The 20,489-nt window shown below is 44.7% G+C and overlaps 1 protein-coding gene across 1 annotated transcript; it reads left to right on the top strand.

The window, feature by feature from the left end:
* The first annotated feature begins 3,476 nt into the window (after positions 1-3,476).
* On the top strand, positions 3,477-18,498 carry LOC132572294 (uncharacterized). Its single transcript, XM_060239190.1, has 2 exons — positions 3,477-3,656; positions 17,108-18,498. The coding sequence occupies exons 1-2, from the start codon at positions 3,581-3,583 to the stop codon at positions 17,905-17,907; spliced, it is 876 nt and encodes a 291-aa protein (XP_060095173.1). The 5' UTR covers positions 3,477-3,580; the 3' UTR covers positions 17,908-18,498.
* Positions 18,499-20,489: the final 1,991 nt, after the last annotated feature.

Raw genomic sequence — 20,489 nt, 5'->3', positions numbered from 1 at the left:
CCACACTAATTCTTACCTACTTTTGTTCCCAGCAGTTGGTATTCAGTGGCATATCAGCTCAGAACATAAAAGTTCCATAAAGCTGTCATAATTAATAGCTACTAATAAACTAGAATTAAGATTGCCGGGAAAAACATCAACAACCTCAGATATGCAGATGACACTACTCTAATGGCCAAAAGTGAAGATGACCTAAAGAACCTCTTGTTGAGGGTGAAAGAGGAAAGCATAAAAGTAGGCTTGAAACTCAACATCAGAAAAACTAAGATCATGGCATCTGGACCCATCACACCTTGGCAGATAGAAGGGGAAGACATGGAAGTAGTGACAGACTTCACATTTCTGGGATCCAAGATCACTGCAGATGGTGGCTGTAGCCATGAAATTAAAAGACATTTGTTCCTTGGGAGGACAGCTAACCTAGGCAGTATAATAAAAAGTAGAGACATCACCCTGCCAACAAAAGTTTGTATAGTCAAAGTGATGGTATTCCCAGTAGTAATGTATGGCTGTGAGAGTTGGACCACAAGGAAGGCCAAGCGCAGAAGAATGGATGCTTTTGAGCTTTGGTGCTGGAGAAGAATCTTGAGAGTCCCTTGGACTGCAAGAAGATCAAATCAGTCAGTCCTAAGGGAAATCAACCCTGACCGTTCCCTGAAAGGTCAGATGCTGAAGCTGAAGCTCAAATGCTTTGGCCACCAAATGAGAAGGGAGCACTCACTGGAGAAGATCCTGATGCTGGGAAGGACAGAAGGCAAAAGAAGAAGGGGATGGCAAAAGATGAGGTGGCTGGATAGCATTACTGATGTAACTAACATGAATTTTAAGACTTTGGAGGATGGTGGAAGACAGGAGGGCCTGGCGTGACTTGGTCCATGGGGTTGCAAAGAGTCGGAATTGACCGTGTGACTGAACAACAAAAATAAACTAGCTTCTCCATGGCTTTGTCTAGACCTCCTTTGAAGCCATCTTAGCAAGTGGCTATCACCACAATGTTATTTAGCAGTGAATGCTGTACCCTGATCACACACTGGATGAAGTTTGCTTTTGTCTGCCCAGAATATGCCGCCAATTTCATTGCATGACTCTGCTAGTATTCATTTGTCTTCCTCACAGAGAGTCAAGGTGGATTACATATAGTATTATGGGAAGGAGAGAACAAAGTTCTCTTTCAGCTTTCTCTACCCCATGCATCATTGGAGAATCAGCTGCCACATAAGTCTTTAACCTTTCCAAATGGGAACCGCTTTAAATGTGCTGTGCAGAACTAATGAGTAGGGTTGCCAGGTCTGACTCAGGAAATATCTGGGGACTTTGGGGATGGAGCTAAGAGATTTTGGAGGTGGAGGCAGGAGCAAGGTCGTGACAAGTATGATTGAACTCTGAAGGGAGTTCTGGCCATCACATTTAAAGGAGCCACGCTCCTTATAAATGCCTTCCCTCCACTGGAAATGATGGAAAATAGCAACACATTCTTTTGAGGCTCATAGAATTAGACCCCCTGGTCCAATCTTTTTTAAACTTGGAGGTTTTTTAAAGGAGAGGCATCAGATGCTATGCTGAAAATTTGGTGCCTCTATCTCAAAAAACAACCCCCAGAGCCCCAGATATCCATGGATCAATTATCTATTATACCCTATGGAGACTGGTTTCCATAGAGTATAATGGAGTGCCCAGTAGATATCCCCCATCCCACTTTCTGCTAACCATGAATCAGGGGGAGGGCCTCTAAACCAGGGGATCCCCTGCCCCTACCTAGGGATTGGAAACCCTACTAGTGAGTTGTGAGCACATGATAGGAAGTCAAGTAACCAGTTACAGGAAGAAGAGGACTGAGACAGAGTTATTATAATTTCCACGTTGTGTGCCCTGAAGGGCTGACTGTTGGGGATGTGGTAGTCAAGCCCAACTGTGCAGGTGGAGAAATGAGAGAAAATGCAAGGGAGAGCTTGGGGGTGGGATGGAGCTTTGAATCTGCCTGTGCTGAAAAGAAATACTCTTCATCAATAACTCCCTATCAACAAGGATGATTAATGTCATGCAAATGTTGGGTTCCCCTTCCCTCTCAATCACTATTCAGTAGGACTTCCATGTCTCTTGTTATAGTGGGAGACTTCTCAGCAGTGTACCAGAACCCTCTTTGTTGCTCAGTAAATGGGAAAATAATCTGATAATTATTGTTGCATTGATGGTGTGACACCATTTTTGGGATGAACACAGAAGTAATGTCAATCTGTTGACACAATGCTTTAGGATTCAGAGAAAATTCTATAGAGTTTCTGGTGAATTCCTAGAATGTTGTGTTGATGGTGTGACATCATTTCTTGGTCTACCCTGGAAATGACATCGCATTTTCAATGTGATGGTGCTTCCCCATGTCCCTGCCCACCAGTATCCTGATAGGTGCCGACTGCATTCTTCTTGTGTCTGGATGTAAGTGAAAAAGAAATAGGACTGATTGAACTGGAAGCAGCCTTGCAGACTATCTAGTCCAATCTTCTGCTTAATGTAGGGAATGCTGGGGCATTCCATTCAGCTGACTGCCCATCTTCTGCCTGAAGATCTGCACTAATAGAAATCTCCTTGGCCAGGTAACTGGTTCCATAGTCAAACTGTTCTTACCATTGGGAAGTTTATCCTAATGTTCAATGTTACTATACCTTAAACTTTAGATCTAGTCTTGCTCTCTGGACCATTAGAGAAAAAATTGTTGCCATCTTCTTCAAGTGTTTGATGATCATTACTGCTGTCATGTTAATGAGGTGGATCCAACCATCCTGTTAGGAGCCTTCCTTGATCTTAAGGAGACGTCTTCCAACTCACAAGACTCTCCTTCAACAGAAAAGCCACTTAAGTTACAGAAAGTTTCCTCAGGATAGAGGAAGGCTTCAGATCATGCTCAGCAGAGTGGTAGGACAGGAATAGGTTTCATCCCATTATCTTCTTCTGTTTCATAAACATTCAGAACACTTTGCATGGGAACTCTGGACCAACTATTTCAGCATCCTCTAGGCTGAGGCAATGGGAAAATTTCTACGAAGTGTGATCATCTTATTCTTTAAACAAACATTCCCATAGCATCCCTTAACGCTCTTTTCGTTCTCTCAGAGCTCTTAGAATTAAAATGTTGCAACATCTCAAGGTGAAAGGAACCCTATTGTCTATTTCCTCAATCTGGGCGAGTGAAGTTTAGCTGTTTGGAGGAGAGAAGGCTGACTGGGGATGGGTGTGGTGGTATTTTGCTGGACTAGAACAAGAGGTGCTAGGAAACATTCCCTCAGTTGCCAGGGGGCCAGCAGTGTCTATTGGCTTGGGACTGTCTTCCTCATTCCCATCTCGCCTTGTCAAACTTCCAGCTGGAGGCTGCCGTGATCAGCATCAGCCCTGTTGAAACAGTCAGGCACTCCCACTGCAGGTGATCACAATGTTCCACGCCCTGGCAGTCTGGGAAGCCCAGCCCTTTTCTTCCCTAACTACAAGGATATATACTGTCCCTTAGAGAGTGTCTGGAGCAATTAACTGGGTGCCAAGCTTGTCCTGACAGTTGAAACGAGGGCCTGATCTTGCTGAAGGCTGAAGGATGAAGCGCAGCCTGGGCAGGAGGCCCCTGGAGGTGAAATTTGCCTTCATCTTAGCGGTGACTTTGCTTCTGCCAGGTAGGCCAACAAAAGGGGGCAATTCCAGATAAGAGAAAGTAAATAAGATTGGGATGTGGTGGAAATGGATAGCTCGGGAACCATGGAGCCAGTTAGGAGCTGTCCCATGGGACAGACTCACAAGAAGACTGGCCTCAAATGCCTCAGAGCAGCCATTAGTGTATTCAGACCAGTTTTCCAGCCAGCTCAAAGTAGTCTCCTTGGATTGGCGAATGTTCTTCAGGAGCTCCACAAGAGCAGAGATTTCCCCCATACCTGCTGCTTGAGGTAATCTAAATGGAGAATCCAGGGACTGAGGCTGGTGCTGTCTTCACATAGAGTAGGTTTTTGTCACTAACCCTAGCCCCTGAAGCCCTCCAGGCACCTGTCTGACAACCCCCAAGTCTGGATGCTCACGGCAATGATAAACAAAGCTAGCCAAGTCCCTCATTCCCTCCTGCCACTCCTGGCTTCCATCAGATTGAATTACCTTGCACATTGGGATCAGCATTTACATTTAATAGCTGTTGAGATGCTTAGCTGGAAAATTCACCTCAGTGTTGCATTACAATCCTGAAGGAATCGTAGCACGTTTTGTAGAAACATAATGAAAACATCAAAGTGTCCCACTTTAGAAAAAACTCCATGGCATACTGGAGTCTGATTGAAGGCTTCTCTAACCCAGGGAGCTTTGAATCGTGATTCCAGTGCCAGCAGAGGAGGGGAAGAGTGAGCAAGCAGGGCAGACAAGCTGTGAGGTGGGTTTTGATGTTTTGTGAGTGATTTGCCCTGAAGCATTCTAGTATTTTTATCTCACCCTTCCTCCAAGGAGGTTTACACAGCTGTCTCTTCTCTTTTGCCCTCGCAACAACCCTCTGAGATAAATTAGATTGAGAAACAGTGTATGTCCTCAGAATACCCAGTGGATTTTCTTGTTGAAGGGGAGTTTGAACCTCCCTAGTCTGAGTCCAACTTACGGTTGCCAAGTCTGACTCAAGAAATATCTGGGGACTTTGGGGGTAGAGCCAGGAGACTTGTAGGGTACAGCCAGGTATAAGGGTGCGGCAAGCACAACTGAACTCTGTAGGGAGTTCTGGCCATCAAATTTAAAGGGACCTTTTAAATGCCTTCCCTCCATTTGAAGTAATGAAGGATAGGGGCACCTTCTTTGGGGGCTCATAGAATTGGACTCCCCAGTCCAATCTTTTTGAGACTTGAAGATTATTTTGAGGAGAGACACCAGATGCTATGCCTCTACCTCAAAAAACAACTCCTCTAGAACCCCAGATACCCGTGGATCAATTCTCCATTATATCTTATGAGAATCGGTCTCCATAGGGAACAATGGAATGCCCAGCAGGCATTTCCCTCCCCCCCACTTTCTGATGACCCTGAAGCAGGGGGAGGGCCTCCAAACCAGGGGATACCCTGCCTCCACCTGGGGATTGGCAGCCCTAGTCCAACCGTTGCACCACGATGGATCTCACTCAGTGAGTTAATGGCAGCTGTTATGGGAGCCAATGTGTACCATGTCCAAGACTCCTCTGCCTTGGAACCTTTGGCTGATTACACACCGGCACTTTGGGCTGACTCAGACACACCTCTGAAGTCGGCCCAAAAAATCCCTCCACACACAAACATCTGCCGGGCGTCCCCATCCTGCACTCACCACGTCCTTCTGATTGCTCCACCCGACTCAAAAAGCTACCACTTTGAAAGTGGTAGCAAATATTTGAGCTGGCCGTCAGTTGCCGGATTGCCAGCGACTTGGCGGTCTGGAGCTGTCAAGGTGTCCCAAGCTGTTCCTTTTTTTTTTTTAATGAAGCCAATCAGAGCACTGGTGCACTCATGCGCTTGCCCCCCCCCCCCCAGGGAAAACAAAGGAATCTGGCTTCTGGGTCGCTTTCCCGTGCAGTGGCACGGACAGGATGCCAGCGGCATGCGGGTGAGCGTGGGGAGGCTCTGGGACAGCTCTTTTTGGGCTGTCCTGATTCGGGACGCCTCCCTGCCACCCCAAAATGCCTGTTTGTTCTTAGCCTTTGTGTATCAAATTTATATTACATAGCTGCATCAACATGAGATTGCAAGATTTCCCTCCAATTCTAATCAGTTCTGGGATTATGCATTTTGGGATATTCATGGTTCAGAGAATGAAAAAAAAATGTAATTGGGTGCGGTCACACGTACCATTAGTGATGACACAGCTCCGTCTGGCTGACGGATTAAATGTGTTTGTTCAGACATGCACATCTGGCAATCGAGCATCATCCGGGGTCATTCCGACTTGCTGCGGATCAGTGCCGCGTTAATTTGACCGCACATAAAGTCCGGCCCTTTTTCAAAACAGCGGCACAAGATCGGCTTTTTGTTATTTGGACAGCTCACGCACGATACTGCCTCTCACCTTTTTTTTAAAAAAAAAGCCCCAGCAGACATGCGCATTGCCAGATCATCCAGGAATCTGAGGTGACGCTTCTGCTTCTCCAATCAACACAGGATCGGGGGGGGGGGGGGGGGACGTTATCCCACTATTCAGAACAGGAAAAAATTCTTTTTTTTCCAATGTGGAGGATTTCAAGATATCATTGTCACTGCCAATTTCTAGGAAAATAATTCCTGGCAGTTCCGTGGTTTGGATCGGCAACGTTAATTCTGGAAACTTTCGCCCTTCCCCCCTGCCTCTGAAGAAAGTTTTGATTCCCCAGCTCCAAACAGTTGGGTGCATGTTCAATGGGCCCCCTCCCCTCCCAGAAATCACCATCTGATTACGCATGCTCCAAGAAATGAGCGTGATAGTATTGGATGTCTGATCGTGCACAACAGAATGAATCGCATTCTTGGATGCTCGTCTGAACTGCCCTGCATCGAATCAATATTCAGCAGTTTAGATTTGAGTGCTACACACACGCTTTAAATGGTACATGTGACCACACCCATTTAGAGCATTGTGGGTCAGGCACAATTTGAGGGTCAGGTCACAAATGTGTGTTGCAAAGCCTCTGAAAGTGTTTCATGGGCCAGCCCTCCCTGATGGCCACCTCTGTCCTCTTCTTGCTCTCTTTTGCATTTTGGAAACCACAATCTGACCCTGCAAATGGTATCTTCCATGTCATATATCAATTGATATTTTTTCCCCACTGAATATACATGTTGATCAAGTAAAACATGTCTTTTATGGTTACTAGACTGAGTTTCTTAGAATCTTAGGGGGAGACTAGAGGAAGTAATGGAGACGGAGAGGGTAGTCAAAGTTTGGAAAGTAGCCTCCATATGCAAAGGCTTTATATGTCAAAATGTCATTCACTGGGGGTTGTGAGGGCAGCTGTGCCATTTGTGGTTTAGTGGTTTCTCAAAAACATCTGGTTAGCCACTGTAGAAAATAGAATGCTAAACTAGATGGGTCATGGTTTGCCTAAGGTGTTAAAAAAACCAACAACCTTGGGCCAGCCCTGATGGGTCACCATACCAAGTGAATTTTGACTTGTGGGTCACCATGCCAAAAAAGGTTGGGAACAGCTGTTTTAGTGTGTATGGTGTTTGTCCTGACCTCCTCACAAGGTATACCTCATGCCACAAACTAACCCAGTTCAACAAGTGTGGCTTATTTGTAGAGTACTGTGCTGGTCTGTTCGTCTGTCTGTCTGTCTGTCTGTCTATCTATCTATCCCTATCTACCTGCTTGAAATACTTTACTGGAGTGGCCCTTGCCTCAGATTCAAATCGATGGCAATGTTACAGCCTTTTGCTTGTTTTGCTACACACCTGGCTATTTGTTAATATCATCAGATGCCATTTGTTTTTCTCGGTTCATGACACAAAATCAAGAGATCAAACTTAAGTGACCACATTTCAGAAGAGATTATATTTTTCTCCCGCTTTTTTCTATCCACCACTTTTCTATCTGCACGTTGGTCAATATTGTGCTCTTGCTGTGCTATAGCAATAATTCACAAATTGATTTTCCTATATGAATGATCTGATTTAGCAACAAATGATAGTTATAATGCAGTGATGGTGAAATATCCAGCAATGGCTATAGATGCAGCCTCAGTGGCTATAGATGCAGCACTGGAAAAACAATGAAAACAACAGCATTGAAAAACAATGAAGCAGTCTTGTAAATTCGGGATATGGCTGAAAGTTTTGATTATACAGCAAGCAGCAGGTGCTAGGCAGTTTATTTTGGCTGGCCTACATCATAGCTGTGCATCACTGAGATCCACTCAACACTCTATTAACTGTTCCACCCATGTGGCTGAACTGATCACCCTGTACTAAAAATGTTTCTCTCCACTATTGCTCAAGAATTATGGAATAGATTTCCAGGGGATGTGGGCTCAGCCTCTTCCCTTTCAGCTTTCCTCCCTGCCCCCCAATCCTTTGACCTTTTTGAAGGGCCTATAAGCCCATCCTGTTTCAAAGATCTGTTTGCGGAGATGGCTAAGACTGTGGCTTATATGTAGAGTACTGTGCTGAACTAACTGTCCGTCTGTCTATCATCTATCTTCATCATCATCATAATCTATCATATATCTAATGCTTGCACATGTAATCTTATACCTTGAATAAAACTTTGTTGGTCTTAAAGGTGCCACTGGCAAGACAGGCTCACCCACTAGGCAAACTAGGCAGTTGTCTAGGGTGCCAGCAGGGCAGGGGCGTTGAATTCAGCCTTCCCCCCCCTTCCCCCTAGGCAAATGCCTAGTTTGCCCAGTTCTCAGCCTCCTCCTCCCTCCCTTCCCCACCCCAGGTCTATTTCAATGCCTGGAACAGTGGTTGAGCACTGCTCCCAGGTTATCTAAAGGTGGCCCTCCCCCCCCCCCGCCCCCTGTTCCAGGCATCAAAATAGACTCGGGGTGGGGAAGGGAGGAGGAGGTGTGGTGCCGCGGGGGGTGGTGCTGTGGAGGGAGCGGCAGGCTGCGAGTCTGCCTAGGGCGCCATGGGCCGGTGCTGACCACTGGACTAACTTTGATCTGGTACTTAATATGGCTACCCTTCTGAGTCTGTCTGTCTGTCCATCCGTCCATCCATCTTGCTTCACACAGACAGCAGCAGAACTTATCATTTTTTACATAATTAATTGTAAAATCTCCCCCCCACCCACAATTGATGGTTAAAAGGTAAAGGTAGTCCCCTGTGCAAGCACCAGTTGTTTCTGACTCTGGGGTGACATTGCTTTCACAACTTTTTCACAGCAGACTTTTACGGGGTGTTTTGTCACTGCCTTCCCCAGTCATCTACACTTTCCCTCCAGCAAGCTGGGTACTCATTTTTCTGACCTTGGAAGGATGGAAGGCTGAGCCAACCTGGAGCCAGCTACCAGAACCCAGCTTCTGTCGGGATTGAACTCAGGTCGTGAGCAGAGCTTAGGACTGCAGCTTTACCACTCTGCGCCATGGGAAAACACAAAGCCACAAATGCAAGAAGTGCTGTGCTGGACTTATCTAGTCAGTCAGTTGTTTAAGCCCACAGGCAAGGCATGATGGTACATGCCTTTCTTGATCCATGGTCATCCAGCAGAGATATAGTGCATTAGACATGGAAGCTCTGTTTAGTTCTCATAGTTTCTAAACCTTGAAAGACCTTTCCTCAACACATTTGAAAGCATTCTAAGCCACTGACTGCATCATCACAACTTGTGACCATGGCTTATTATAGACCGGCACTTCGGGCCTACTCAGAGATGTCTCTGAAGTCAGCCCAAATAATCACTCCACACAGAAGCATCTGCTGGGCGTCCCCAAGTTGGCATTCAAATATCACAACAAGCCAGCATGACACCAGAATTTATGGGAACTCAGCCTGTTGCAGGCTTTGCATCTCTGTTCCACGCCTTCCCGGAGAGCATGATGAAGAAATACCAGATACCCGTAACGTGAGCACTGACAAATGAGTTAATCAGAGTCAGTTCCACCCCACCTCAATATATGCAACTGGTATTCTAAGCCCAAATTAAACAGTAGTTTAGCCCTCCCCAACCCCAAAGTGGGCTTCTAACACTGGTTGACTCACATACCAGCATTAGTATACTGTTGGTAATCATAGATAAGTTCAAACCAAGATTCCTTCATCACATGCCACAGGAGGAAAAAAAAAAACAAGGTACAAACCTACCTAGCAAAAAGCCATTCACATTCCAACTTGTTTCATCTGGATACAGGACCAGTGAACTTTGAGTCTAGGTCTTCCTGGTTATACACCAGCCCTCTAATCAATAGATTGTACTGGCTAATCAGGAGAGAGAGCTAGGTTAGGAGCATCTGTTTTCTTGATCTTTGGATGTTAAGTTTTGTTTTTTTACATGGAGATGGCATAATCAAGCCCCATCTCATCAGATCTTGAAAGCTAAGCAGGGTTGCCCTTGGTTAGTATTTGGATGGGAAATTGCCAAGGAAGCCCAGGGTCACAACACAGAGGTGGGCAATAACAAACTACCTCTGAATGCGTCTTGCCTTGATAATTGTACCAGGGTCACCATGAGTCAGCTACGCTTGACGGTCCTGGTAAGCATTTGGGTGGGAGGGTCTATATGCAGAGGCAGCCAATGGCAAACCACCTCTGAATGTCTCTTGCCTTGAAAACCCTACAAGGTCACCACGAGTTGGCCATGATGGCACTTTCCACCATCACCACCACCACCACCAGGAGGCGACTTTTTAAACACAAGGATTTTTTTAAAAAACCCTAACCCAGGAGTGGCCAAACTTGCTTAATGTAAGAGCCACAAAGAATAAACGTCAGATGTTTGAGAGCCACAAGACATAACATCAGATCTTTGAGAGCCGCAAGACAGGAAGGAAGGAAGGAAGGAAAACAAATAGATTGGGGAGAGGGAGGACAGAGGGAGAGGTGGAAAGAAAGCAACTTTAACTGCATTCTCCAAGCCACTGGCTGGTTTGGCTTGGAGAAGTAATTTAAAGAGACAAATGCCTTTTGCAAGCTGGGCGATGGGGACTTTGAGAGCTACACAATATTTATTTTATTTTATTTATTTTATTATATTATATTTATATCCCACCCTCCCCTATTGGGCTCAGGGCAGCTAACAATAGTTAAAATACATAATGTTAAAATAAAATACAGTAAAATTGTTAACATTCATTGTACAAATACATTTGCAGTTTCAATCCTAAAATCCAAGATGGTGTCAATATTATTATTATTATGTGTGAAAGAGCCACATGTTTGGCCACCCTTGCCCTATCCCATCTGCATTCTGTTGTGGAAAACAAGTCCTTTGCCTCTTTGGTGGAGAATATAAGACCCCTGTCTCCAGCATGAAGAGAGTTCAAGTCACATAAGAGCACGTGGAAAATCCTGCTTTCTTAACAAAGCACTTTGCATTAGGATGTTCTAGTCTTTCTTAATAGTGTACTGCTAACCTGTATGTGAGAAATACACATTGTAACAGGATGCGTTTAACCAGAAGGCAACTGCTAGACCGGATCAAACCAGTCTATCTGTGCTTCTGTACCAAAATAGCTGTTCTGGGAGTACCTGGTAAAATTCCACTGTGTAGGATTGTTTTGTGCATGTTCTAAAGACCTTCTATGAAGGGTCAGCATAGGTCTGTAACAACAGCTGTATGGTGTGGCTCTACCCAAGAGCTGCCGTGTGGCCACAGTACCTGAGTGCTAATAAAGCTTCCTTTACTTTCCATCTGTCTGATTCCTGAATTTCCACATCAATTCTGAGGAGGCTTATTCCCAGGGATTCTTAGGGGCAAGACCTATTTTAATGGAAATGAGCTAAAGGTGATGTAATTTAATTGTTTTCAAGGTGGAGTGTGATGACTTTATGAATTAAATTTACAATAGTCACAGAGGTCATTTTATATACACAGTGGCACTGTTGCTGTTGTTTCAATTCCTGAATTTGATTCCTGTTGTTGTTTCCGAGTCCTGCATTTGTTTCTGATTCCTGAAGTGGCATTGGTGGTGTTGTTTTTTAAAAAAATCAAAATCCCCCTTGAGGTAATACAAAGCTAAGGATTAAGAATTCTTGTGAGTCTGTCAAAGCTCTAAAATGCTGTGAGCTCCATGATGGCTTTGGTCTATGAAAACTCAGATTGCTTATGCACACTGAAGTTAGTCTTGATACTTTATTTTTGCTTGCACAGATCTTGTGTATTAAACATAAAGTTGCCAACTCTAGATTGGAAAATACTTGGAGATTTTGGGGGTGGAGCCTGAGGAGGGTGAGGTTTGAGAAGGATAGAGATGTCAGTGGGGTATAATGCCATAGAGTCCACCTTCCAAAGTCGCCATTCTCTCCAGGTTAACTAATGCATGGAGATAATTTGTAATCCCAGAAGATCTCCAGCCCTGACCTGGAAGTTGGCAACCTCAGTTAACAACATGATAGCAGGTAAAGACAGAAGGCTAAAGAAGAAGTGAGATGGCTGGACAGCGTTACTGATGTAACTAACATGAATTTGAGCAGACATCAGAGGATGGTGGAAGATAGGAGGGCCTGCCCTGACTTGGTCCATGGGGTCGCAAAGAGTCGGACTGGACTGTGCGACTGAACAACAAAAACAAAAATTCAGTGGGCAAAGCTGCTCTGTTGTATCTTGATGTACTTTCCCCAAAAGTGTGCTTTTCAGCACATCCAACTGAGAGACTGCTTTTCAGTCATAGCCAGTTTGATTTTTTCATATAAAGGACACAGGATGAGCTAGGCCCAAATGAACAAGCTGGTGTTAGGTAGATTGTGCAAATAAATTACAAAAACACTAATTTTTGCACTGAAACTTCTGGTTAATTTTGTGAATAAATGAGTTCCTAGTTAAACACATAGGGGTGTCAAACTTATTCGCAATGAGGGCCAGATCTGACATAAATGAGACCTTGTTGGGCCAGGCCATAGGTGTCATAAAATGTAATGACAGATGGTGGAGATACAAACTCTGCAAAGGACACAGACAAACACAAAGATTTTTTTTAAAAAAATCTTAAAATAAAAGCAAGCTGTGTCATGTAGGGAAGCAAGAGAGAGGAAGAAGGAAGCAGATGACAACCAAAAGTAGCTCATGGGCCTAACAGGAGCCCTCTGGGAGCCTGATCTGGCCCACAGGCCACATGTTTGACACCCCTGCTGTAGTGTCTTTAAAAATATGTGTTGTGAGAACAGCACAACAGTTTCTCTTCATCAGGGCTTTTTTTGTAGAAAAAGCCCAGCAGGAACTTATTTGCATATTAGGCCACACACCCTGATGCCAAGGCACTGTGTTCCTGTGCATTCCTGCTCAAAAAATGCCCTGCTCTTCATAGAGGTGAGTGATAGGAAAGGGATTTGCCTTTTAAGTGTCTACCTTTTCCCCCTGCCTTTAACTATCACATGATAAAAGGATATTCAGCAGTTGCACCTTTTCTGGCATGGAAGTCCAGTGATGAGGGAAGCTGTACCTGTTGACTGTCTGTGAAAGTCCTGCCAAAAAGGAGATGACATCTTACTCGAGATTATACAATGCTTTTACTCAGAGGGAGTAAGTGGGTGAGGGATTGACATCAGAGAACTGGAAGATCCTTCTTATCCCTTCTGCTTTCCCAACCTGACTTCAGGATGTAGAAATCAGCAAAAGAGATTGGTTCCTCCCAGTTGGGATTCAATCAATGAAGAAGGTAACCTTGACCTGCCTATTATGAGCAATCCCATTGGCTCTAACCACTAGTACAAGGGCTGCATGTAAACACTGGCTTTAGGGGAAATGAAGTAGAAATCTAAGCTAAAGATATGGTGAACAATTTAAGGTGGGCGGGCAGCTGGCCTTTGTTCTCATCTGTTGAATGGGAACAGCATGCCCTATCAGATGTTGTACCAAAACATAGATGTGGAAGGGTTGTCACCTGTTCCTCATCACAGGGTGAGGCTGACATCTCAACAAATTATTACTTGTGAGTAACTGGTAGGCGTGTGAGCTGTTGCCTGCAGCATCAACAAGAGCAACACCTTAGATGAAGCAATAGAGAGTAAACTGTCTATGTGGAGAAATCCTGTGGTACAACTCTCTGGGCCCTATACCACTGGAGCACAGAGGTGGGAGATTGGGTGTCTGGATGATCTCTTGCTGTGACAATTCTGGGGAAATAACTTCCTCTCGTTCTCATACCACTCCCCCTGAGAGCATTGTTGGGCAGAGAAAGCAGAGAAAGGTAAAACCATCCACTCCACTGCCCTGAGCTATGAGGAGGAAAGGCAGGATATATATATAATATGTAGAAAGTTAGCATCTCAAGTGTGGCAGTGTCTTTGTGACACATGAATTTTCTAAATTGAGGGAGTTTGATAGGTGTGAACACTCATTTTTTCATTTATTTAAACATTTCTATCCTGTATCAGCTGGAGTAGTTACCACAAAAAGGTGCCGTCATCTTGTGGGATAGCTTCACAGGGCAGTGGTCAAAAGTCTACCAGGAGCATGAGAAAAGACGCTGGGGTATGGATTTTAATCTGATGGATCCTAAACTGTTGGCTTCGGGCTCTGATGAGGCAAAAGTATAGAGTTTGACTGAGATTGTGACTATTTTGCCATTGCTAGGGTGACAAAGAACATTAAACTCTATGAATATGGCACAGTTATCCAGGATGCAGCTGATATTCATTACTCTGAGAATGAAATGACCTGCAATTGCAAAATCAGCTGTATCAGCTAGAGTAGTTACCACAAAAACCTGCTGACTCAGAGTGCCTTAGATGATATAAACTATTTAGCAGAGGTATACAAAACAGGAGGGCTTGCCATCTGCCCTACTGCTCTCAAGAAATTGAGATGTGAGAGGGGAAAAAATGGCCAGAAAATGGCCTCCATAATGATATGCTAGAAGTTTCCCCCATGTAAAGACCACAGAGATTACAGGAAATGCCTTGCATGTCACTGGGCAGTGATGTCATATCTTTCCCAAACTCCACCCGCCCTAGGCACTGTCCTCAAAATCTCCCAGCATTTGCCAAGGCAGTGCTAGCTACACTAGAGGATACTCTTCCAATGCATGAAGGGATATAAAGTCATCCCAAGCTGATGCTGGTTCTGTCACCTGGCTCATGTATGGTTGTAAGCAGCAAGCCAAAAGCTAACAGCCCTTCAGTCAGTCTCGCTGAGGTATGGATATGTGGGGCCCAAGGAAGGGGCAAACATACCCTCCTGTGACTGAGGCCCCACTTTCCCCTTCACAGCATCTGAAGCCACACAGTGACAGAGAGGTTCCCTGGATGAATGTGTGACAGAGAACCGTCTCAGACACCTATGACCAGACTCAGGTCATATGTAATGTGTATTTTGACCCTTCGATGTAACTGTCCCACAGGGTTGTTGTGAGAGTAAAATGGAGGAAGGGAAACTGATGGAGGCTGCCCGGGTTTGCCAACAGAACTGGGAAAAAGCTGTCCTTTCCCTTTAATAAAGAATTAATAGGCAACCAGACCTTTTCATGGCATGGAGGTATATAACATCATCTGCTAAACAACATCCCTTTCAGCCTCTGTTAAAGGAAAAGGACATATTTCTCTAGGCCACTTGGCACCCTTTGGAGGCAGAGTGGGATAAAAATATAATCAATTACAAGTGCAATATTTTGATTCCAATATGGCAATGATATGGTAATGAAGTCTTTCTGTGGTTGGGAAGATAACTGGATACTTGTTTTTCAAGTTTGGGGTCTCTTGGGCCTATTATGAACAGGTATTTTGCCTTGCTTTCACTGTGCATGTCTGTTTGCTTTTCTTTTTTGTTTGGCTTTGATTTTCTTCCCTTCAGTTCTCAGTTTGGTTTCCCATCACTGTTCCCCCGGTTTTCTGAGAGTGGTTTTGTGCCAATTTTCCCTTGTTCCACTCCCAAGTCGAAGGTAATTTAAAAGCATACAGATTCACTTGGATTCCCTCCCTTCACTCTTTTGCTGCCCCAGAGGTCCCCCATTGCTTTACATTAAAAAAAAAAAAAACTTATTACAATGATAGGGTTGCCAAGTCCAATTAAAGAAAAATTTGGGGACTTTGGGGGTGGAGCCAGGAGACATTGGGGGTGGAGCCAGGAACAAGGGTGTGACAAGCATAATTGAACTCCAAGGGAGTTCTGGCCGTCACATTTAAATGCCTTTCTTCCATAGGAAATAATTAAGGATAGGGGCACCATCTTTTGGGGCTCATAGAATTGGACCATCTGGTCCAATCGTTTTGAAACTTGGTGGGTATTTTGGGGAGAGGCACTAGATGCTATACTAAAAGTTTGGTGCCTCTACCTCAAAAAATAGCCCCCCAGAGCCCCCAATACCCACGGATCAATTCTCTATTATTCCCTATGGGAATCGTTCTCCATAGGGAATAACAGAGTGCCCAGTAGACATTTCCCTCCCCCCCACACTTTCTAAAGGTGGGGGGGGAGGGCGTCCAAACCAGGGAATCCCCTGCCTCCTCTCTCTCTCACACGCACAAATACTTACTTGGTCTCCTTCCAGCAGAACTTTGCTCGCTGTGAAAACGGAAGCAGAAGAAAGGGACCGTTCTCCCTGGAAACTGTTACTGACCCTTTCCCATGAAGCCCTTCCTGTTTCCTGTGCAGCCTTAAAGGGGCACACATTTTAAAAACTGTTTGCAGGTTTCTAAACCTGCAGGAGCTCTACAACGATATGATGCCTACATGCATGTTCTCTCCCTCCCCCCCGCTTCCAGATTTTTGGAGAGCGGGGGAGGAGGCCGCAAATTCAGGGGTCCCCCGCCAGGGTGGGGGGGTGGGGTTGGGAAGCCTATACAAGGAGCATGAGTCCAGTGGTGATATGGGACCATCACTAATTTCATGCCACTTTTATATATAAAAAAGAAAGGGCTGCTCTCCTGCTGCCTTGTTTCAACCAGGTGGCAGTTTGGTGCAGTTGTTAAGTGCGTGGACTCTTATCTGGGAGAACCGAGTTTGATTCCCCACTCCTCCACTTGCACCTGCTGGAATGGCCTTGGGTCAGCCATAGCTTTCATAGCCGTTGTCCTCCAAAGGGCAGCTGCTGTAAGAGCTCTCTCAGCCCCACCAACCTCACAGGGTGTCTGCTGTGGGGGGGGGGGAAGATAAAGGAGATTATGAGCCACTTTGAGAGTCAGAGTATAGAGCAGGATATAAATCCAATATCTTCTTCTTCTCCTGCTGCCTGGTATCAACCAGGTGACAGGAGAAGACAGTCCCGAGCTGTGCCTGCCAGGAGCCATCAGCTCCCTGCATGCACAGTGAGCCTGGCAGGGCTGCCTTCTCACGTTGCCCAGTTCAAACCGGGTGGCACAAGAAGGCAGCTCAAAGCCCGGTGTATTTATTCTGGGCTGCAAAATAAATACACCAAGGGAAAAGAATAGCGCATCTTGCAGGTACAGACTCCAAAGTCAAACTTAGAGGCTTGACCGCTCGGATTCTCTGCAGTAAGCTGTATGTGCATAATGGGCCTTGGTTTATAAATCCACTGCTTCATCTTATCTCTCTTTTATGGTCCTTGCAGGTGTGACATCTAGGTCCATTGTCTCCACTACCACATCGCCTGATGTGACAAGTGGACCGACAGTTGGAAACCTTGAGGAGGAGCCTGCCCCTGATAAATTCGAGCTTGAACCCAATTCCGAGGAGGAAGACTCAACTGAGCATGATGATACCATGGAAGATCATGATATCGAGGCAGTGAGTGACATCAATTCAATAGAAACTACAGACTTGGGAGAATCCCCACTGGTTAATAATGAAACAGAAACAAATGACGAAAGTGATGAGGATGATGCTCTTACCTTCTTTACCCTCCTTGCCAAGAGAGCTGCTGATGAAGAGACCAGCGACGATAGCGAAGAAGATGAATCAGAAACAAATTCAGTCGATGAAGATAAATTTTCAATTTCTGATTTGCCTAAACTCTTAAAGCCATTGATAGATGCTTTTTCTGATCAGTCAAATTCTGAAGCTCCCTCAAAAGATGATTTCTTGTCCTGGTTTCCTAGCCTGAAGGACCTGTTTGAGCCCAAGAAGCCTAAGGGATCTGAGGCAACAAACAGCAGTACTCGATCAGGAAGAAGGTCCAGTGTCTCTGCTGCTTCAGGGCCCTCTCTGCAAACGTCTCCTCTCGCTACACAGTCACCTGAACATGAGATCCTTCCCTCCTCTCAGCCAGATGACTTGATTGTTACCGTTACAACCATAACCAGACCTCCTATAACCATAACAGAACCTCCAGTATCCACTTCTGAACGCCCTATAACAATCAATCCCTCAGAAGACTCAGATTCTGAGGAGGATCCAGAGATGGATTATTAAGCAGGAACTCGTCTCTGAAGAGTGGCAGTTAAAATGGGTGATGGGGGAGGGGCTTTGTCCTTCCCTGTATTTTAGATGACTACTGGGAATTGTTTATATTTGGGGGTCATTAAGAGATTCAAAAACCCACAAATGCTTTTTAAAAGCACACTGCTTTCCCACAACATAATCTTCAATATATCTAAGAAGAGATCTTTGAAACTTGCTATGACTCTTCACTCCCCTTAAGCTGAAATGGCATCCGTGTGAGGAAATCCAATCAAATGAAGGGAAGCCAGGCTTTGGGGTTCTGTTCCTAATTCTGGTAGGTTGTAGAAGGAGGAGGAAGGATAAAATAGAGAAAATGAAGCTATTTTTTTCCCTGTCAGTAAAAGCTAGGACATATAGTGGGCTAGTTTGGTGAGTAGATACTAAGGATTTCATTGGCTGTATCCTTAGCATTATCACCAGCTGTGGTAACATCCATTCTTAGATAACATTGGAACCATAATGGTTTGTGAGTGTAAAGTATTTGATATCCTGGTCATTGCTTGCTTGATTTTTTTTAAAATAAAAGGACTCTACTTTCAATAAAAGTTATAAAACATAAAAGGGCCTCTTTTTATTGGTATGAGTAAATTTAGGGTTACCATATTTTGAAAAGCAACAAGGAGGACATATTTCCGATTATCTACTTCACACAAGGGATCACTGTGACAAATCTCATTCATTTTAAATACCCTTAATCGCTGCTAACTGGAAGAATTCCTAACCTTTGAACTCCAGAAGAGGATATTTTTTATCAGTTTTTTAAAAAGAGTCCAAAAGACAGCACACGCATACACACAAAAGAGGGCATTTCCTCTAAAAAGAGGACATCTGGTAAGCCTGGTAAATTGGAATACCCATTTCCAGAGAAAAATTATATGCTTGTATCTGGAATCAGCCAATAGCTGTTGGGGCTCAACTAGGGTTGCCAGGTTCAACTCAGGAAATATATGGGGACTTTGGGGGTGGGACCAGGAGCAAGGCTGTGAGGAGCACGATTGAATTCTGAAGGGAGTCCTGGTCATCACATTTAAAGGGACTGCATTCCTTTTAAATGCCTTCCCTTCATTGGAAATAATGAAGGATGGTGCTGGGGCACCTGAATTGGGGCTCAAAATATTGGACTCCCTAGTCCAATCTTTTTGAAACACAGGGTTTTTTTTGAGGAGAGGCACCAGATGTTATGCTGAAAATTTGGTGCCTCTACCTCAAAAGATAGCCCTCCAGAGCCCCAGATACCTACAGATTGATTCTCCATTATACATTTTAGAGACGAGTCTCCATTGGGTATAATGGAGTGCTCAGTGGACATTTCTTTCTCCCCCCCTGCTTTCTGATAGCCCTGAAGTGGGGGGGGGCTCCAAACCAGGGGATCCCCTGCTCCTGACTGGGGATAAACGACTCCAGGCTCATCAGCTGGGAGGCCAACAGCAAACAGAGAGTCCTTTGAACTAGTTTATTTGTAATTGATCACAGGAGTGCTTCATCCCACCATGATGTGGTTGGGGAGGCTCACCAAAAACAAAAGCACAGAGTATATAGAGGCAAGGATGATACATAGTGAAAAATACAAGGATGATATTCCACATGTCTAAGTTGCCCAAAAGGAATGTTACAGCTCTAGATGACCCATGTCATTGGTGCATAGTTAGAAGACAGCGTTTTGGGAACAAGCTGACAACTGTACTATATACTGGCTGTCCAAATGCATAGCAGGTTTCGCTCCTTAGAATTAAACTCATTTCCAGGGTTATTTTAAAGTGATTTATTTTGTAAGTTAACAAAAAGGAAAAAGACACCCCAATGCCCAGAAGAAGAAGAGTTTGGATTATATCCCACCCTTCACTCAGAGTCTCAAGAGCAGTTTACAGTCTCCTTTTCCATCACCTCCCCACAACAAACACCCTGTGAGGTAGGTGGGGTTGAGCGAATTCTCCAAGAACTACTCTTAAGCAGAACAGCTCTGAGAGAACTTCTGACTGACTCAAGGTCACACCAGCAACTGCATGTGTGGAGGAGTGGGGAATCAAACCCAATTCTCCTGGATTAGAGTCTGCACTCTTAAGCACTACACCAGACTGGCTCCCCAAACTAACAAGAACTCATCGTAGTTCAGAAGGCAGGAAATGTTGACAGCAGTTAATAGTCAAAGACAAAAAAACACTGAGGGGAAGGAAAATTGGCTTGCTCATTCAAGCCTCTGAGGGCTTACAGAACCCTCCATACAGCCATTAGATCCAGAGTCTAAAATTAGTTTCACAAGTAGCTGCATTAATTTTATGTCCAGGATGCAAGTTCTGGTTTCTGCAGCTTCTTCCAAAATAGATTTTTAAATGTCTTCTGCCCTCTATTGGACAATGTGGAATGTGTAGGTTTTCGTTCCTACAGGAAGGAATTAATATGTACCGTATATATGTTCTGAGGTACACATTGCAAGGAAAGGCTTCTGAAACTTGGAGCATATCCACGTATGAAAATTAAAGAGGCTCATGCTTAAGTTAGCTTGCAATGCAAATTTAAAGCTCTACACTGGCCAGAATATTCATCAGCTTTAT

This window comes from Heteronotia binoei, chromosome 5 (genome assembly GCF_032191835.1).
Source record: "Heteronotia binoei isolate CCM8104 ecotype False Entrance Well chromosome 5, APGP_CSIRO_Hbin_v1, whole genome shotgun sequence".
NCBI classification, from domain to species: domain Eukaryota; kingdom Metazoa; phylum Chordata; class Lepidosauria; order Squamata; family Gekkonidae; genus Heteronotia; species Heteronotia binoei.
Note: the sequence above shows the minus strand (reverse complement) of the source record. Positions and strands in the feature narration are given on the sequence as shown.

What these genes read in the sequence shown, in the direction of transcription:
- LOC132572294 (XM_060239190.1), top strand. Translation starts at nt 3,581, where the DNA reads ATGAAGCGCAGCCTGGGCAGGAGGCCCCTGGAGGTGAAATTTGCCTTC. An exon ending in GGTGACTTTGCTTCTGCCAG is followed by an intron (nt 3,657 to 17,107) that starts GTAGGCCAACAA and finishes TGGTCCTTGCAG; the next exon opens with GTGTGACATCTAGGTCCATT.